This window comes from Corvus kubaryi, unplaced genomic scaffold (assembly GCF_017639235.1).
Source record: "Corvus kubaryi isolate FWS band 111438036 unplaced genomic scaffold, C.kubaryi_AGA036_p1.0 split1-131, whole genome shotgun sequence".
In the NCBI taxonomy this organism is placed as follows: domain Eukaryota; kingdom Metazoa; phylum Chordata; class Aves; order Passeriformes; family Corvidae; genus Corvus; species Corvus kubaryi.
The window spans coordinates 23,607,575-23,623,864 of record NW_024582073.1 but is presented as its reverse complement, the minus strand read 5'-3'; the positions used below and the strand labels follow the sequence as shown (position 1 = coordinate 23,623,864).

General features: G+C 38.2%; 1 protein-coding gene across 4 annotated transcripts in view; it reads right to left on the bottom strand.

Annotated features, from left to right (window-relative positions):
• Positions 1-16,290, bottom strand: part of ZFYVE28 (zinc finger FYVE-type containing 28) — a 151,490-nt gene that overhangs the window by 56,902 nt on the left and 78,298 nt on the right. For all 4 annotated transcript variants that reach the window (XM_042053084.1, XM_042053085.1, XM_042053086.1 and 1 more), the window contains exons 3-5: positions 6,448-6,585; positions 3,747-3,949; positions 1,927-2,016 (exon numbers count right to left, since the gene is read on the bottom strand). In XM_042053084.1, the coding sequence (XP_041909018.1) occupies positions 1,927-2,016; positions 3,747-3,949; positions 6,448-6,585 (431 nt within the window). The remainder of the gene's footprint in view (positions 1-1,926; positions 2,017-3,746; positions 3,950-6,447; positions 6,586-16,290) is intronic.

The window sequence follows — 16,290 nt, the reverse complement described above, 5'->3', positions numbered from 1 at the left end:
CTACACAGTAACTCTTACTGAAGTCTAAGGATTTAATATTTGGGGGAGACTTCATTGTCCTCAAATACCTTCTCAAATGTCTTAAACCCCTTTTAAACTAAACCCCATTTTGTTTGGATTTTTTACTTGGCTGTATTTTCCAGGTTTCTTCAAATTGAAAAATTTCCAGATTTCACCATATGTTTCAATTTCAAATTTCTTCTGACTTGTTCATATCAGTGCTTAAGATGGCACTTAAAACTGCACATTAGTCCTGCTTTTGGTCCCTAAAAGAATGAAAACAACTTTTTCTTATTCCTTGTCAGCACTTTCCAGCCATCACTGCTGGTGGTGGATGGGACACGACCACAAAGCAAGCCCTGGTTGGTGCCAATAGTGGATGGACACACTGGTGTGTGGCCCACCCTCACTCCCTGTTTCCTTCCTACAGCCCCCACAGATTACCCAATGCTACAAGTAAGAAACCATCTTTTCCCTCTTACTGGGCAAATACAGAATTACAGAATTGTCAGGGTTGGAAGGGACCTCTGGAGATCACCCAGTCCAACCCCCCTGCCAAGACAGGGTCATCCAGAGCAGGTGACACAGGAATGTGTCCAGGTGGGTTTGGAATGTCTCCAGAGAGGGAGACTCCACAACCTCTGTGGGCAACTGTTACAATACTCAAAGTAAAGAAAGTAAAGAAATTCTCCCTCATGTTGATGTGAACTTCTTGTGTTGTAATTTATGCCCATTCCTCCTTGTCCTGTCCCTGGGCACCACGGAATAGAGTCTGGCACCTTCCCCTTGACACCCACCTTTGAGATATTATTGTGCATTGATCAGATCTCCTCAGTCTTCTCTCATCTACACAGGCCCAGATCCCACAGCCTCTCCTCTTAAGAGAGATGCTCCAGACCCCTCATCATCTTTGTGGCCTCTGCTGGACATGTGTATGCCATAGGTGAACACGTGTATGTGTAGTAGCTCTCTGACTGATGGCAGGTTAATTCCTCCTACTTGTGACCTTTTTTGAGTTGTAATCCTGTCTTCCAAAATGCCTGAAACACCTCTGATCCTGGTGTCATGTACAGATTGTAGCAGTGTTCTTCTCCATGCTCCTTCATTTCTAAATGAAAGGATCAACCCCACCAGACCCAGAGTCCTACCTCACAAGCTTTCCTAAACATGACAGTAAAGCCAACAGTTATTTTAAGGGCCTTTTACAGTCAACTGGTGTCTAATAATTCTACACAGAATATGATTCACTAATTTCCTTTTAAGAACACTGCTCTGCTGCTCAGAACCCCACTTAAGCTGAGTATTTCACATGCTGTTGCCCTCTACTGCCCACCTGCAGGCTAGTTAATGTCACAAGGGGGAAGAAAAAAAAGTTGTTCAACACAGTACATTACAAATTCACACTTTTCTTTGCACCTTATCCTTCTAGAAGAACTTACGAATTGCTGAATTATTTGATTTCTTTCATCATCGCCCCTTCATAAATACAGAGCCAAGGACCAGTCCTTTGAGATTTTAAAGAGCTTTTACGAGTTCTTTATGATAATCACTGGAGGTTCACAGATGATTTGAATCATCTCCCCATGTATTCTTGCATGAAATACCATTATGATGCCTTGAACAGATTTAGCTTATTTTAATGCTTAGTCTTCATGTACACATCTGGAACCAGGCATACCAACAATACTGTTATTGTTGGATTATGAACTCTCTTGTTTTGTATTTTCTTAATGTAGAAAACTAAAAAGCACAGGCTTGTGCCTGGCAAGCGTGCTTAATACCTTTAAACTTTGTACTTGGATACTTACTAGAAAAGAAAAAATACCTGGTGTTTCATGACAATTCTTCAAGATTATAGTTAATGTACTTCTATAACAATCCACACAGAAATTAGACACAGAAATTAAGATCTAGTCCTTAACTTACCTCTCCACAGTTTCACAGAACAGTACGATCACCTCTTGCTGTACATAGTATTCTTTTGGAGACTTCACAGGTACCATGGCTGACACATAACTACAAAAATTATAAAATAACGTACTACTGTTTCACATGCTTTAACAAGTAAGATTATAAATAAAACCAAACCTAGGGCAAATAATCTCAGAAACCTGTACCAATCTCAGATTTCCCGTACCAATTTGTATTTATTTCAACAGCACTCGCTATGAAAACTGTACTGTATAAGAACCTGTAAGAAAAGCAGCCAAATTACTTATTGCAGTGGAACTAAGGCACTGGAACTTAGTAGTAATTTAGAAATATAATTATACACATTTAGCTATCAGAACTCCATACTGTGTGGCACAGGGCCCTAGAAGGATCTTTACTGCCCCATCTTGAAGACAGAATAGTTTGCTCTGCACTTCCTTAAAAAAAAAACCTCTGACTTAAACCAAACATTTTATCTATAAAGGTTTTACCTGAAATTAGATTAGTGAAAATCAGTTACCCAATGAGACAATTTACGACAGTTAAAATTTGGCCTCATTTCTATGTGGAATTACTTGCAAATGCAGTAATTCGACAAGGTAAGAAACACCGGTAAAAGTTCAGTGGTTTTCTGTCTCTGCATCACTTAATTGGTCATTTGTAGAATACAAGTAACACAGAAAGGGAAGAAGTTGTTTGCAAAACAATGGTAAAGAAAAATGTTGTAAGTAGAGAGCTGGTATTGACAGGCCAAAAACTGCACAGACACTGCCAAGAACCAGTTACTGATTGTCATTGGTGTCTGCACTCAAACCCACACTTAAAAACATGTTTTTAGACAATGTTTTCAATTAAAGTGTTTTCAATGTAACAGAATAATGATGCTTTTTCTAATCAGAAAAAAAAATGCTTACCTGAGTAAAAGAATACAAGAGAGTAACAGTATTGAGGAAGAGCAAGCAGTAATGTGAGACATGACAGTCTATAAATTATTCCCAAGAAATAATAAGAGACTAGCCAATTGTAAGAAACATGTTCTGCTAAGGGCAGCAATGACTGTATCATATTAGATCCACAGATAATCTTGCCCATTATCTTGTCTGTGGCCAGCACCACAAACATCTAACACACAGGCAGGTAGCTGGTTACACTCTGAAGCACAATGTAAGATTGGTCAATGTGACCCTGAGGCAAAAAAGCATCACCCCCAAAAAGCAGTTATTTTTGCTTAAGCTATAAACCTCAAAGTCATTTTTCAATCAAATTTTCAAATCAGTGAATTCCTGTAGTTAATTATGGCTTTTGTAAAAGCACTTCCTCCATCAGAATTCAATTTGCCTTCTTAAATTCACTGCATGCATCTTGCTTGTATCACTAAGCACAAGAGAACAAAACCTCAGTCTCTAGAATATTTGTTATCACTCTTTTCTTTTTAAACATCTCATATTTGTTGCCTTTTCTCTGACAAAGAAAACATTAAGAGAAGAGATTTATGGTTTCCTTTTGTGTCTTGGAAATTCTCCCTCAAATGCCATATGCCAGTAGGCAAATGGAAGATTATAGTTTAGTTGGAGAGAGCAAATGTTGATTGCTAAAAAGCTATTTAGTTGTCGTTTCATTATTGCTACATTGGAAGGAAAAATCTAACAATACAACAAATTACTAAGAATTCAAATACCATGATAAAAAATTTACATACTTTTTCCACTCAAAGAACACAGAGCAAAAGAGCCAATTTCCAAAAACCAACAAGCTACACAACAGCTGCAGTGGCCAAGACGTTGCTCACAACACATTTACTTCAGCTCTTTTACCTTAATTCAAACTCTGCAAAAAGGACATCAAAATGCTTGAGAGAATCTTTCATTTTTTCTGTGTAGAGGTTCAAATCCCTTAAGGCCTGGTCACGAATGATATTTCTGACTTCTTCCAGGCTTCGGGTCAGATCCTTGGCCAAGGGCCTCATAGCCATACTCTCAATTTCACGATTCATAATAATTGAACCAGCAGCCAAACACTATGAAAGATATGAAGAGATAAAATATTAGCTTTTCCAAAGCAAAAATACTTTTATACTTAAAAACAAAGCACAAGATTTGCTATTTAACAATATGTGCTTTTGAACAAGGGCAGTACATTAGCCCCAGATGGCTGCAAATTATTAAACAAGTGAAAGATTTAACACTGGTATGTCACAAGTCAAAAGCTTTCACAGAAAAGGTTAGGGAGCAGCTCAGTGAGGGAGACATGAGAACAAGGGAAGGTTGAAGTACAAGAACCACGGGGCTGACAGAAGAACTAAAGCTATTCTCCCACCAGTTAGGCAATAAGCGTTAGTAGGATAGATCCTCTATGCACACATGGATTGCTTGCATAAGAGAGATGGGAATCTAGCAAAACTACAGTCCATAGACTGTTTTGATTTGGGCTAGACTGCTTGATTTTGTAAAATAAATCCATTCCTTATAAAACAAACAGAAAATCTGCAACTGTGATATCCTTTACAGTGAGACTGTTCTTTTACAGTGAAACTGCACACTGGCTATCACACAGAGATCCAGTAAGGCCAGTATCCTGCTTCCCACAGAAACCATGATTATATATAAAAATCAGGTCACCAAGTGATTCTTCCCTTTCAATGTCTGGAAAGCAGCTATTTAAGAGACTCTTTGCCCCAGGCAGTACACATGGACTCTCTCTGACCAGCTGACAAAGACATGAACGGTAGATTTTTACTGTAACACATCATTAAAACTTTTTATAAATCTTGCTATTAAAAACAACTGCTGGCTTTATTCTTTACAATGAGCACTGATAGAAATCATTACCTGTTGCATTAATGGAAATACTTCTATTAACTGAAAATATACAAGGTTGTTCTCAAAGATCAGGGGCTTCTCTCCATTTTTAAATCTCCATTTGCAGCTGTGTCACTCCCCTCACCCTGGCATCCTGTGGATGGGAGCCACATCTGCAACTCAGTATGAGGAACCTGCAATCCCAGGAAGGATCCTTTCTCAACAGCCTGATGCATTAATTTGTGTTTTGAGGACACTTGGAGAAGATCATGTTCTTACTTCTTACCAGCAAAAGCAGTATTTGTGGGAAAGTATGGATAAAGTAAGTGTTTCCTGCTGGTAGGTACTTCTCAGTCTGATAACTCAGTGATTGTACTGACAAGGACACAAGTGTGTACTCATAAAGCTCATACAACCTTCCTGCTACATGAATTTCCAGGAAGACAGTGTCTACAGCAGTAGGAGTTTGCATTACATCATCACTGCATATGTTACTTTCTCTGAAACCAACAGGTCTCTCCAGCCTGATGGTTACACAGTAGAAGTTTGATTTGGAAACAGGTTTAGCTTATATAACACAGCAGTGAATAAAACAAGACTGAGGACAGGATTACAAAGCACTGACATACCAAATTAATTTTGTAAATTCTATCTGAGACTTCTCTGACTAAGAGGAGCCTACAATTAACAACTGTCAAAGCAAGTTTCAGAAATGGAACATATGGAGGCATATTGACTGAACATGATGGGAACTCTTCATGGAGAACATGCACCTGAAAAGGAAAGGAAAAGCTGGTAGAGGAAAAAAAAAAGTATATTAACAGGAGCCCAAGGATTGCTTCAAATACAGGAGAGACAATGCTGCAAACAAGACCACAATGTGCTGTTGTGTGGTGGGATGTCAGACTAATCCCCTCTCAAGTCTCAACAAATTCACGGTGCCTTAAGTCACCTTCAGGCCAGTAAACTGAAGAGTTTATCATTAAAGATACCACAGTGATTTATCTTTTTTTAGCCAAAGACATCAGTACTAATAAATATCTTGCATATAACACCCTATTTTTCTGACACTTCAAGCTTCTTTTGGTTAAAATACTGAAAGCTTATTCACTACAAAAATTCCTTATTCCTACAGGTTGCTCTAGAAGCAAGTCTTTGAGAGAAACCAGGTAAGAGAAGAAAAGTGGACTTCAGTGTTCTGCACAGGAATTATTATATTTTTAGCATAGAAACGAAACAAGCAAGTTATGTGCAACAAATGACAGCTCCAAGTTATATATTTAGGAGGAGTTATAGCATAACAGTCATTAAAATAAAGTGACAGCATGCACTTCTATTTGTTGGAGATGAACTTTTGTCCTGATAAAACTCCCTAATACACTTCTATTTGTTTCTAAGATCTTCAAAACACAAGATGGCCAATCAGCATAAAAAACAATAATATCACTCAGATCCTAACCCACAAAACAATAGTTTTTTCACTATGGAATACTGACAGCACACAATTATGAAAATACCAGTGTATGCTGTTAGCCCAATGAAAACCACAGTTAAAGAACCCCATTTCTCTGAGCACCCAGCGCAAGTTCTTGCAGATGTTTGCTATGCTCTCTAATTTTTTGTACCACTTCCAGAAAAGTCTGAAAATGTACTTGGGGCTTTATACAGCAAAAAAAGTGTCTATTAAGCCCAAACAACAGAAGTATGACAGACCTACCTCTGCTCCAAACCAAAGCTGTCCTGCAAGGTTGTCATGGCGTATTTCCTCTGGAAACTTAACACAAAAGTCTCGGTTGGCCCGTTCATGTGGAATGCATTCATCCATGATCTGATTTATGATGTTCAAAACATTATCCTGAAGCAAAACACAGGATAGCATATATATTGTTTGCACAGAAAATATTTTTCTAGATTTTTATTAGAGTTTATTAGTGAGGCACCAACCAATTAAGATAGAAAATGCAGTGTTTAACCCTCAATCTTTATACACACAGAGAAAACAGAGGACAATACTGCACAGAAACAAGAGCACCAAACTTCACTCTCTCTAGTTCTCCCAGCAACCATTTCTCAGATTAATTGCACTTAATTTTGACTACTTCAATGGAGCTTCTGATGAGGAGGCATGATATAAAGAGCTCGTTACCTTCAGCTATCTGTATGTATTAGTAAATAAACCAGAAGTACAAGTGAACTATACTTCTTCCATTTCCTCTCACCAGCCCCAACAATATGCACTCCATTATTCCCAAAAAGAGCACCTGACAGGGCACCTTGATGTTGTTAGAAATTGAGTTATATTGGGACCATTGTGGTTGAATAGATTTAAATTCATCCTGGGAATCTAAAGCAGGTTGCTTACACACCTGAATCCCAAGTGGGCAAGGGCTGGCATACTCACCTACCACCTCATCCCCCAGACACCCAGGAGGATAAGGGGACACCACACAAGTTAGAGCCTTAATAACTGCTCTGATCTACATCTGCATCAGGACAATGATCAAAGACCTATAACCAGTTTCTTGAAATGCAGTAAATAATCTGTATTCATTTATTTGAAAAGATAATTTTCACGTACGCCTGCTGGAAACTGCATGGAATTTGATTAACATAATAAAGGTAGATTGAGAGCATGAAAAAAGCTGAGTGCTTTCATTAAAGATGTTTTGCCTGTCTCATGCTTCTTCAAGTATTCACAGAATTCACATTCTATTTAATATATTTCTCAAACAAATACAACCAAATCTGTCTGTACAAAATTCTTTAACAGACAGAATTGCTTTAAATCTACACTTTACTGTTTTATTTTCACCTGCATTGAAAAAACAATAGAAGACAAGAAGACAGGAATTTTGAAGAACCCTGCCCCTTTAATATGTTCCCCATCAGAGAAGACAAAACCTACTTTAGCTACAAAGAATGATCCACATTTTCTGCAATTTCTGCACAGACTGCTGCACCTGCTGTTGCCACAAAATAGTCTTAACATTAATGCTGTAATTACAGTTGTCTTCATCCATACTAAATGAATAAATTAACCATCAGCAATATTTATTACACACTGGTATAAGGTACTTGATGTGTTAACAATTAAAACACTTTAACAATAAAGTATTTTTTGCAAGGCTGTCATGAGATAGTATGTTTCATTTCAATAAAGCTGTTGAAAACAAACAAACAAAACCACCTCATACAGTTAAAACACACGAGTAAGTGTAACATTCAACCACCTTCTCTGGAAATAAGTCTGAAAATCAAATGCCCTGTAGTCCCTCCAGGGCATCACAACACAGACCATGGCCAGCAGGTATAAGAAGAGACAAGAAAAGAAAACTAGAATCACTGACACATAAAATACCTTCTTTTAGAGATGCACCCCTCACTCTGCTGGGCCTATTGTTCTGCCAGGATAAACGTGGCACTAGGATCCCTCAGAATCAAAAGAGATGCTCACTGGAGAAACTGAGGGAAAAACCAAGCTTAAATATTCCCTAGTGTAATTGCAAGGAGAACTGAAGTTCAAATCCTGGAAGAAGAGAGAACAGAGCAAAGATGCCCACACCCTGCTTCAGCAGCACCATCCTGAACCACTGGCTGAAGAACATTTTCACCACCTCCTCTCTCCACAACAGCATGGAGTTAGCTAAGCAAATCCAAATTAGAAAGACAGCTCAGGATCAGAAAAAACAGACTAATAGCAAGTTTCCTATTCTCCTTCCATTTCTTAATTCGTGGTATTGAGTATACTTCTCTCACCATTATTTAGCTAAATCTAGCTGGGGAACCAAAGTATTTTGAAAGTAGGTCTCATAAGAAAAACAACTCCTAAACTACCTAGCTTCTACCCAGAGTTACAGAGCAAAGACTGAAACTGAGGATAAAAACATTTAAATAGCAGAAGGGCATGAGTCACTCATGAGGTATTTCAAATCTGTTATTACTAATCTATTTTGAGACCAGGTGCTTTGCCAGTAGCTCTCGCTTTATCACCAGAGCAATACAGGTTGGTCTTTATCATTAGGATGAAAAAGCCAGATTCCTGTTTTCAGAGAATTAATCAAAGTTTGCAAAGGCCTTTTTGCATTGGAGAGATACAGTGATAAAAAGCAATCTTACCAGTTAAAATTTTACAAAAGTTTCAGGAAATACAAAGAAATATTAAGGCAGGGAACTCTGAGAGGAACACTATTCAAATCTGGTTATATCAGACTTTAAGTAATCCAATTACATTATATTTCAGGACATGATGTTCCAATTTATTTTACTTGCCACCGAACTTTAATATGGGGAAATGCAATTTTTCCCCTGCTTTTTTTTCCTAAAAAGCTACACAGAATAAGACGAAAAGCCATATCAAAACCCTTTCCTCCCCTAAATTTTATTTTACTTTAATGGATTATTTTTTAAATGCAATCTTATTTGACAGCAGCTACAAGACAGATTGAATTCCCCTTACAAAATCACCTATATACATACTCTGAATTCCTGATGTATCAAAGAACATTTTAAGCAAATTGAGTAAAGCAAGAGGACTCATAGCTGGTAAGCAAGTGTTCAATGGTTTTGTTCTGTTTTTCTACTCATTATACCTGTTAAAAAGCACTAAGATCCTGTCTAAATCATCTCAGGAGATAATTATTACAAGCATCATGAAATTTTATACCTTAATGCACTTAAATACTGCAACTAAAGGCAAGCTGATGCAATGAAGATAATTCAACTTTTTACCATATACTAATTTTTAAGCATATAATTGGTTTATTTGTTTACCACCTAAATGATGTTTAATTCTTCCTCATTTCTTCAACGTTCCTATAATCTCTAGATGCTTCTGATCCAGAGCACCCAAGATCTACCAACACACTTCCATGTATGCCAAACTTTGAGTCAGATTTCTTTTTTTAATATGTGCAGTACTACTGAGTTAAACCACAGGTCATTAAAATTTTAATATACACTTTCCAATGGAGATAAATCACAATAGCTCCATCTCCAGTAGCAGTTGTTTGTATAGAGTTACCTGGCTTCACAGGGGCAGCTGGTCATTCTGTCAGAGAGCTAAGTGAAAAAGCCAATTAAAAAGATGGCCATCTTTTCCTGCTTAGTCTAGCAGGGATGCAGGAAGATTAAGGAAAGAACAGCTGATGGAACTTTGCTATACAATGTACAAATACTGAAAGATTTCTACAAGGTAAATTACTTTTGCAGTTTCAAGATGTGCAATTTCCCAAATTCTCTGCTGTTCTACAGGGCTTATTTTATTCTCCTACAGAAGGAAAAAAAACCAAAACAAACCAACAATTCTCCACCGCTCCCATTCCCTCCTCCATTCTTCTTATGGCACTCAGAGCAGAGTAACTTACATAAGAAATTGGAATATTTGCTCCCATAATAATTTCAAATCTCAGCTGCTTTAAAGCTGGAAGGATGCCAGCCAATTTAGACTATCCAATGCATTGTAAGCAAATTAGTCTTTCCTTTAGAAAAGCTTCAAGAAACATTCAATTTATTTAATTACAGTATTCTGCTTTGTAAGCTAATAACAAATGGGTTTGGATACATGGCAGCACTGAAATTTTTCTCTAATTTAAGCAACAGAAATCAATTAGTTGGAATTGAAGTAGTAAATCTTTCACTTGATCTATCTTCCTACATAAAAGCCTCCAGATTTTAATGCCTCCTTTGGTGGCTTTATCTGTTATCTTTTGGTTTATCTGCATACTGGGATGTGCACAGTTTTGTTTCAGATGCTCAGTTGAGGCTTTACAGCAGCACAGGAAGCCACTGCAGAGATTCTGCTTTGGGATTTACTCCAACCTCCTCATTTCCTGGAAAACACAGCTCAGAGTTTCGCATAACAGAGAGCACTTTTATTTCATTTCGATAGGAAAGATAATGAGTGGTAGTGAGACAATGCATGTAGGTAGCCACAGTAGAGGACAAAAAGTTGGTTTATTTTTGGCCCGGCAGTAATTGGCCATATATTAAATAATCAGAGCATAAAGCTAACATCAACTGCTGCATTAGCTTCCAGAATAGGTACCCAAAAAATGCAAAGAAATTAATCTTTCTTATACTATGAAACATACGTTTAGATCAACAAAAGGCAGACTTATCCACCCTTTTATACATGTCCTTGATAAAATTTACACTGCTCTTCCATAACATTAAATTTAATATGACCTTTCTGAGGTCTTTTGCAAGACTTCTTCAAAGGAAGGTAACTTCCTGTGCTGTTCAGTACCTCTTTAATAACCATGTTTTGAATTACCAGTAAATCTCAAAAAAAAGGTCAAGGCAATATGGTCTGTGATGATATCACCATGAGCTTAATAGATGATATTTTAGCCTCTTTATTTAAGTAAGTCCATGACATTTTTTGTTATCTTTTCTAGCTTGATGTTAAGTTCCAGAACTCCTTCATGTCATATTATGACAATCAGAAGTCACTGATAACCACAAATTAACGCCAAAAATAAAGGAAGATTTTATTGCAATTAAAGCAATTATCTAGTGTTTAGGGTTTTATCGGCTACTTCAACAGAAGAAACAGAAGTAATAGGGTGGTGTACTCTCTGATGTAACAAACAGGTTTTCAAAGTACACACAGAAGTCCTGGCTTCTGAACCCAGACAACTATTTCACATCAGAGATTCAAAGTCCCTCTAGACAGCAGAGAGTTCCATGGCTTTCTGTCCAGTCCATCTTGCACAGACTGCAAAGGCTGTGCTTTCAGACTCTCTCTGCCTCATCAGCTAATTGAGTATTTCCCACTGGCAACATAGCACCACGGAATTGTTTGGGTTGGAGACCTTTCAGATCATCAAGTCCAACCCTTAACCCAGCATTGCCAAGTCCACTGCTAAACCACTTGCCCAAGTGGCACATCTACACATCTTTTAATTACCTCCAGGGAAGGTGACTCAGCCACTGTCCTGGGCAGCCTGTTCCAATGCGTGACAACCCCTTCTGTTAAGGAAGCTTTTCCTAATATCCAATCTAAACCTCCCCCGTCACAACTTGGGCCATTTCCTCTTGTCTTATTAATTGTTACTTGGGAGAAGAGGCTGACCCCCACCTGGTTACAACCTCCTATGAGAGGTGATTAAGGTCTCCCCTGAGACCTTTTCTCCAGGCTAATCATGCCCAGCTCCCTCAGCCACTCAGAAAACTCGTGCTTGGACACACTATTGCTGATCCAGGCCAGGTGCCCTTGGCCTTGTTGGGCACACCTGGTTCATGTTCAGCCACTCTCAACCAGCACCCCCAGGTCCTTTTCCACAGTGCCCTTTCCAGCCACTCTGCCCCAGCCTGTAGCACTGCAGGGGTTGTTGTGACCCAGGGGCAGGACCTGGCACTTGGCCTTGTTGAACCTCAGACCATTGGCCTTGGCCCATTGATCCAGCCTGTCCAGATCCCTCTGTGGAGCCTTCCACTCAGATCAACACTCCCACCCAACCTGGTGTCATCTGCAAACTGACTGAGGGTGCAACTCTTGATGCTCAACTTTCTAAAAGTAATGGGATTTTTCAATGTATGAACTTTGGGGAGCAGCTCCTAGTTTAACCTCGCCCACTGCAGAGTAATACTAAAATTCACCATGAAAAGGCATCTTGGATATCTGGCAATTTAAACTCTGTATTGCCCCAGCCTAGCAACAACAACTCTCAATAAATAAAAGAGGAATCCCCATTCACAGAGGGCAGAATGAAGGAGATGGCATCATGAATTACTGCCATCTTCACTTTGCCTTCTTCTGCTGCAGTGAAAGCATCCTGCATCCCCAACACATTAGCTGCTGAGCTGGCATGGAGCCAGCTTTCTTCCCTATGGTTCTCTGCTGCAAATTAATTCCCTGACCTGCAGTGCACAGCATTTTCATTCCACTCTGTCCACAGTCTTAGATAACAGGCAGTTTCTCAGAAAGACCTACTTGATCCGTGTGAGCAAGTGGAAACACATGAAAAAACTTATTACCATGGGAAACTACAATTTAAGACCACAGTATTAAACATTATTAGGATCCTTTTTTCAAAGAAAAAAATATCGTAAACATTAATTACTCCCTACATCAATAGATCAAATATTAAATGTAAAAAGGAAATAAAATTACTGTTAGTTGATAGAGTTGTACTGATGGCCCAACTTAAAGTCAAGCATTTTATATTTTATAGCCATTTGCTAATTCTATAGTGACCAAAAGTTCCCCAAAAATGATGAAGAAAAGCTGTTAAAAATATATTTTAAAAGACACAATTATTTTATTTACTGATTACAAATGTTTAACTCTGCACATATTTTTTACACATCTGTAACATTCCACTGATCACTTGACATTACTGGGGAAAAAAAGGCAAATTTAAGATCTGTGAACCAAGCCCAAGAGACAAAAAAATCAACTCTTCTGATACTTATAGGTTATTTAGTGTATTTAGAACAATTATACTCAAGTTCATTTGCAGTGAAGTACAGTGAAAACATATATGAAAGGGTTGACAAGTCTGCCTGCATACAAAATAAACGTTAAGAGCTTTCACTCAATTGCAAACCCAAATAGCAAACAGGTACCTGACACCAACTGTTTGAAGATGTCAGGCAGCACAGAGAAGACATCTGTTACAAGCAGTGCAACTCACACAAGTCATCATGACTAGGAGTAATGAAATGACAAATGTTGCCATCAGTTATAAAACAACTGAACTGGAGATGAAACTCTAAAGGAAAACCACCCAAATTTACAAGCTCTATTATGATAGGAAAAAAGTAAAGTAGGTATGTGCATTGTCTCAGATTTAAGCTTAATCTTGACATCATCACTTTAAAATGGCTTTTCTCAGTTTTTTTTTTTTTAATCTAGACTGACACTGTCCCCACCTAAGTTAAATTGGAAGACACTGTATGAAAGAAAATAATTTTCTTTGAATAAGGCTTAGCTCACTCTCATGTCAGACAACTGCCTAATCCTGGCACAAATTTCTGACATTCCTACCTCTGCATCAAGTCTCTTAAATACAGACCTTATGAGAATTTTTCTAGAGTTCACAAGCTCGGTTCCAATTTAGAAAAAGCCTCAAACACAGATGCAATTCAGAAAACAACCACGATTCCCTCCTCACCACAGATCAATGAGGTTGGACAGAGTCTGCTTTTGGCTCTTACTCCTTCATTCTGTTGTTAAAAGGCATCCTTGTCTGCTACAGTTTCTAAACTTTGTGAACATGAAGGTTTCTTTTGGTGAACTTTTTCCCTTGATCTCAATAATTACCTTGATGTCTCCTTCACTGACCTCTACTAACACAACTAATATAATGTCTCCAGGGTTGCAAATTAAGCAGGCAAGAGAGACTTGGCCATTACTTTAGCTAAAATACTCCTGGTTCAATCCACACTGTTTAACCTCTGTATCAATTAACAAAATAACATCAGGAATAGATTCTTGCCTACTTCTAACCAATCATTAGGGTTCAGAACCCAGCAGGGAGTTTCTTTCAGTTTTGGCTAATTTGTCTCCTTTAATGAGATCTATTTTTGCCTAATTCTACAAGAAAATGTTCTTCAATGGACAGATACAATCAAACATGAAAACATCGCACCTGTGAACTGCCTCATTGTTCACTGTGATTAGGGTACATACTCCCAGCTTGCTCCTGTCAAGAATGTTAATTATACAATTAGTATTTCTTAGATAACTCACTGCCAATCCACTACAGCACTGTCCTTTGAGTTCTTGAACAGCTCCTCACACATACCTTTTCTATCAAGGGATGCTTGTTGATGCTGACTTTCTTTGTAAAAATTGCTTCTCTTCCACAGGGATACAATTCAGATAAAGCACAGAACGAAAGGGCATCTTTTTTCCCCCTAGAGATTCCTTATTCTCAGACCACTCCAACTTATCAGATATGAGGAGACACCTTCAGATAAGTAGTTGGTTTTTTTTTTTAGGACTGAAACAGAAAGCCACTTTTCATCACAGACTGACGTCAGGCCATTTTGCAGTGCTGGCCTCTGGCAGCAAGGCCAGCTCAAGAACTCAGCCCTTTATCTCACCTACCCTGCAGCTGCAGCCCCTGTCCCCACCTTGGGGCTGTCACAGGCTCTCACCAGCACTCTCGGTGCTCTTGTACTGGGGGCACTCGTACAGGCTTTCAGTGCACTGATTCAGAGTAACCCACGTCATTTCACTGCTGAACTTCACAGCATGACTGCAAATACATCTGTGCATCCGTACAGCTGAACAAGGGCTTCTAAGTGTAAAGCTGACCACAGCTTACTTAAACTAGCCTTGGATAAGGATCTAAAACCTCAAAGCTCTCTCAAAGCTGTGCTTTGAGGGGTGCCATGCTTAAGTGTGGGAATAGGAACAAGAATAGTGTAAATTTGGAATGGAAAACTTTTAAACTGACGCTGCCAATGGACCGTGGAATAATGCCTAAGGAACTATGTGTGATAACACACAACTACACATTTGAACAGGGTTATTTTTTATATAAAAATCAAAGTTCATTTATCTTGTTTGCCCATTCTCAACTACATATCCAAGCAATAAAGTTAAGATAGTTATTGCAACTAAAATGTTTATAACATTTCTACCAAGAGCCAAAGGGCTTGCTTGAATCAAAGACTGGAAACCCACATGCGCAGCTGCTAAAACTATCACAGAACTCTGACCAAAACCACTCAAATTTACAGAAACATTTCCTTCTGAAATCACTCTATGCCTTTCCACTAATATAATTAGAAAGCTCACTGGTAACCCACAGCACTGGCAAATTTAAAAGCCTTTACCTGCTAGGAGAGAAAGAACATACTTAGCATTAAAAACCAATGAAAAATCTAATTTCACTGAGTACAGAATTAATTGAGATATGCTGAATTTGTGCAGCTGGTAGACAAAAGACAAAGAAAGGCCAATGTGAAATTATACCACAAACAAAGAGTTATATCCAACAGTAGTTCAACTCAAAACTGTGGAGCCCAAATCTTTGGAGACTTTTATTCTAAGAGTGTTCAAGCTTCTAACAGTTTCTACTGTCTGTGTATTTTAAATAAGTGATTTAAAGTTCTCCTAAAAATTTACATCAAGATAATGCTGCTTCCCTAGTTGAGGAATCTACCCATAATTTTCTTTTCTCAACTATAAAATATGATATTTGCATTGCAGAATAAGCCAGACAACCACAACTATATTAATTAGATCTACTGAGAAAACTTGTCACATTCCAGCTACAGGGTTAAAATATTTTACAGTCAAATTTGCCAACTCCCTATGGAGGACAATTGTACAAGTAATAAATAAGGCTGGCACTGAGGCCAGAGGTTTGTAAAAACATATGAAAATGAAAAATAATTTTTCATACCAGTTACCACGTAAGTCAAAAGTAAACATGACTCTGAAAGCCTGCTAGAATTCATCTCTGATTATTTATGTCTGCATCAGACCTAAACAGAAAAAAAGCAAACAAAAAATATACCAAAAAAGACCTCAAAGTATCAGAACAATTCTAAAGCAAAAATTACCAGAACTTACATCACAAAGGCAGTTTAGCTCAATGCCCCA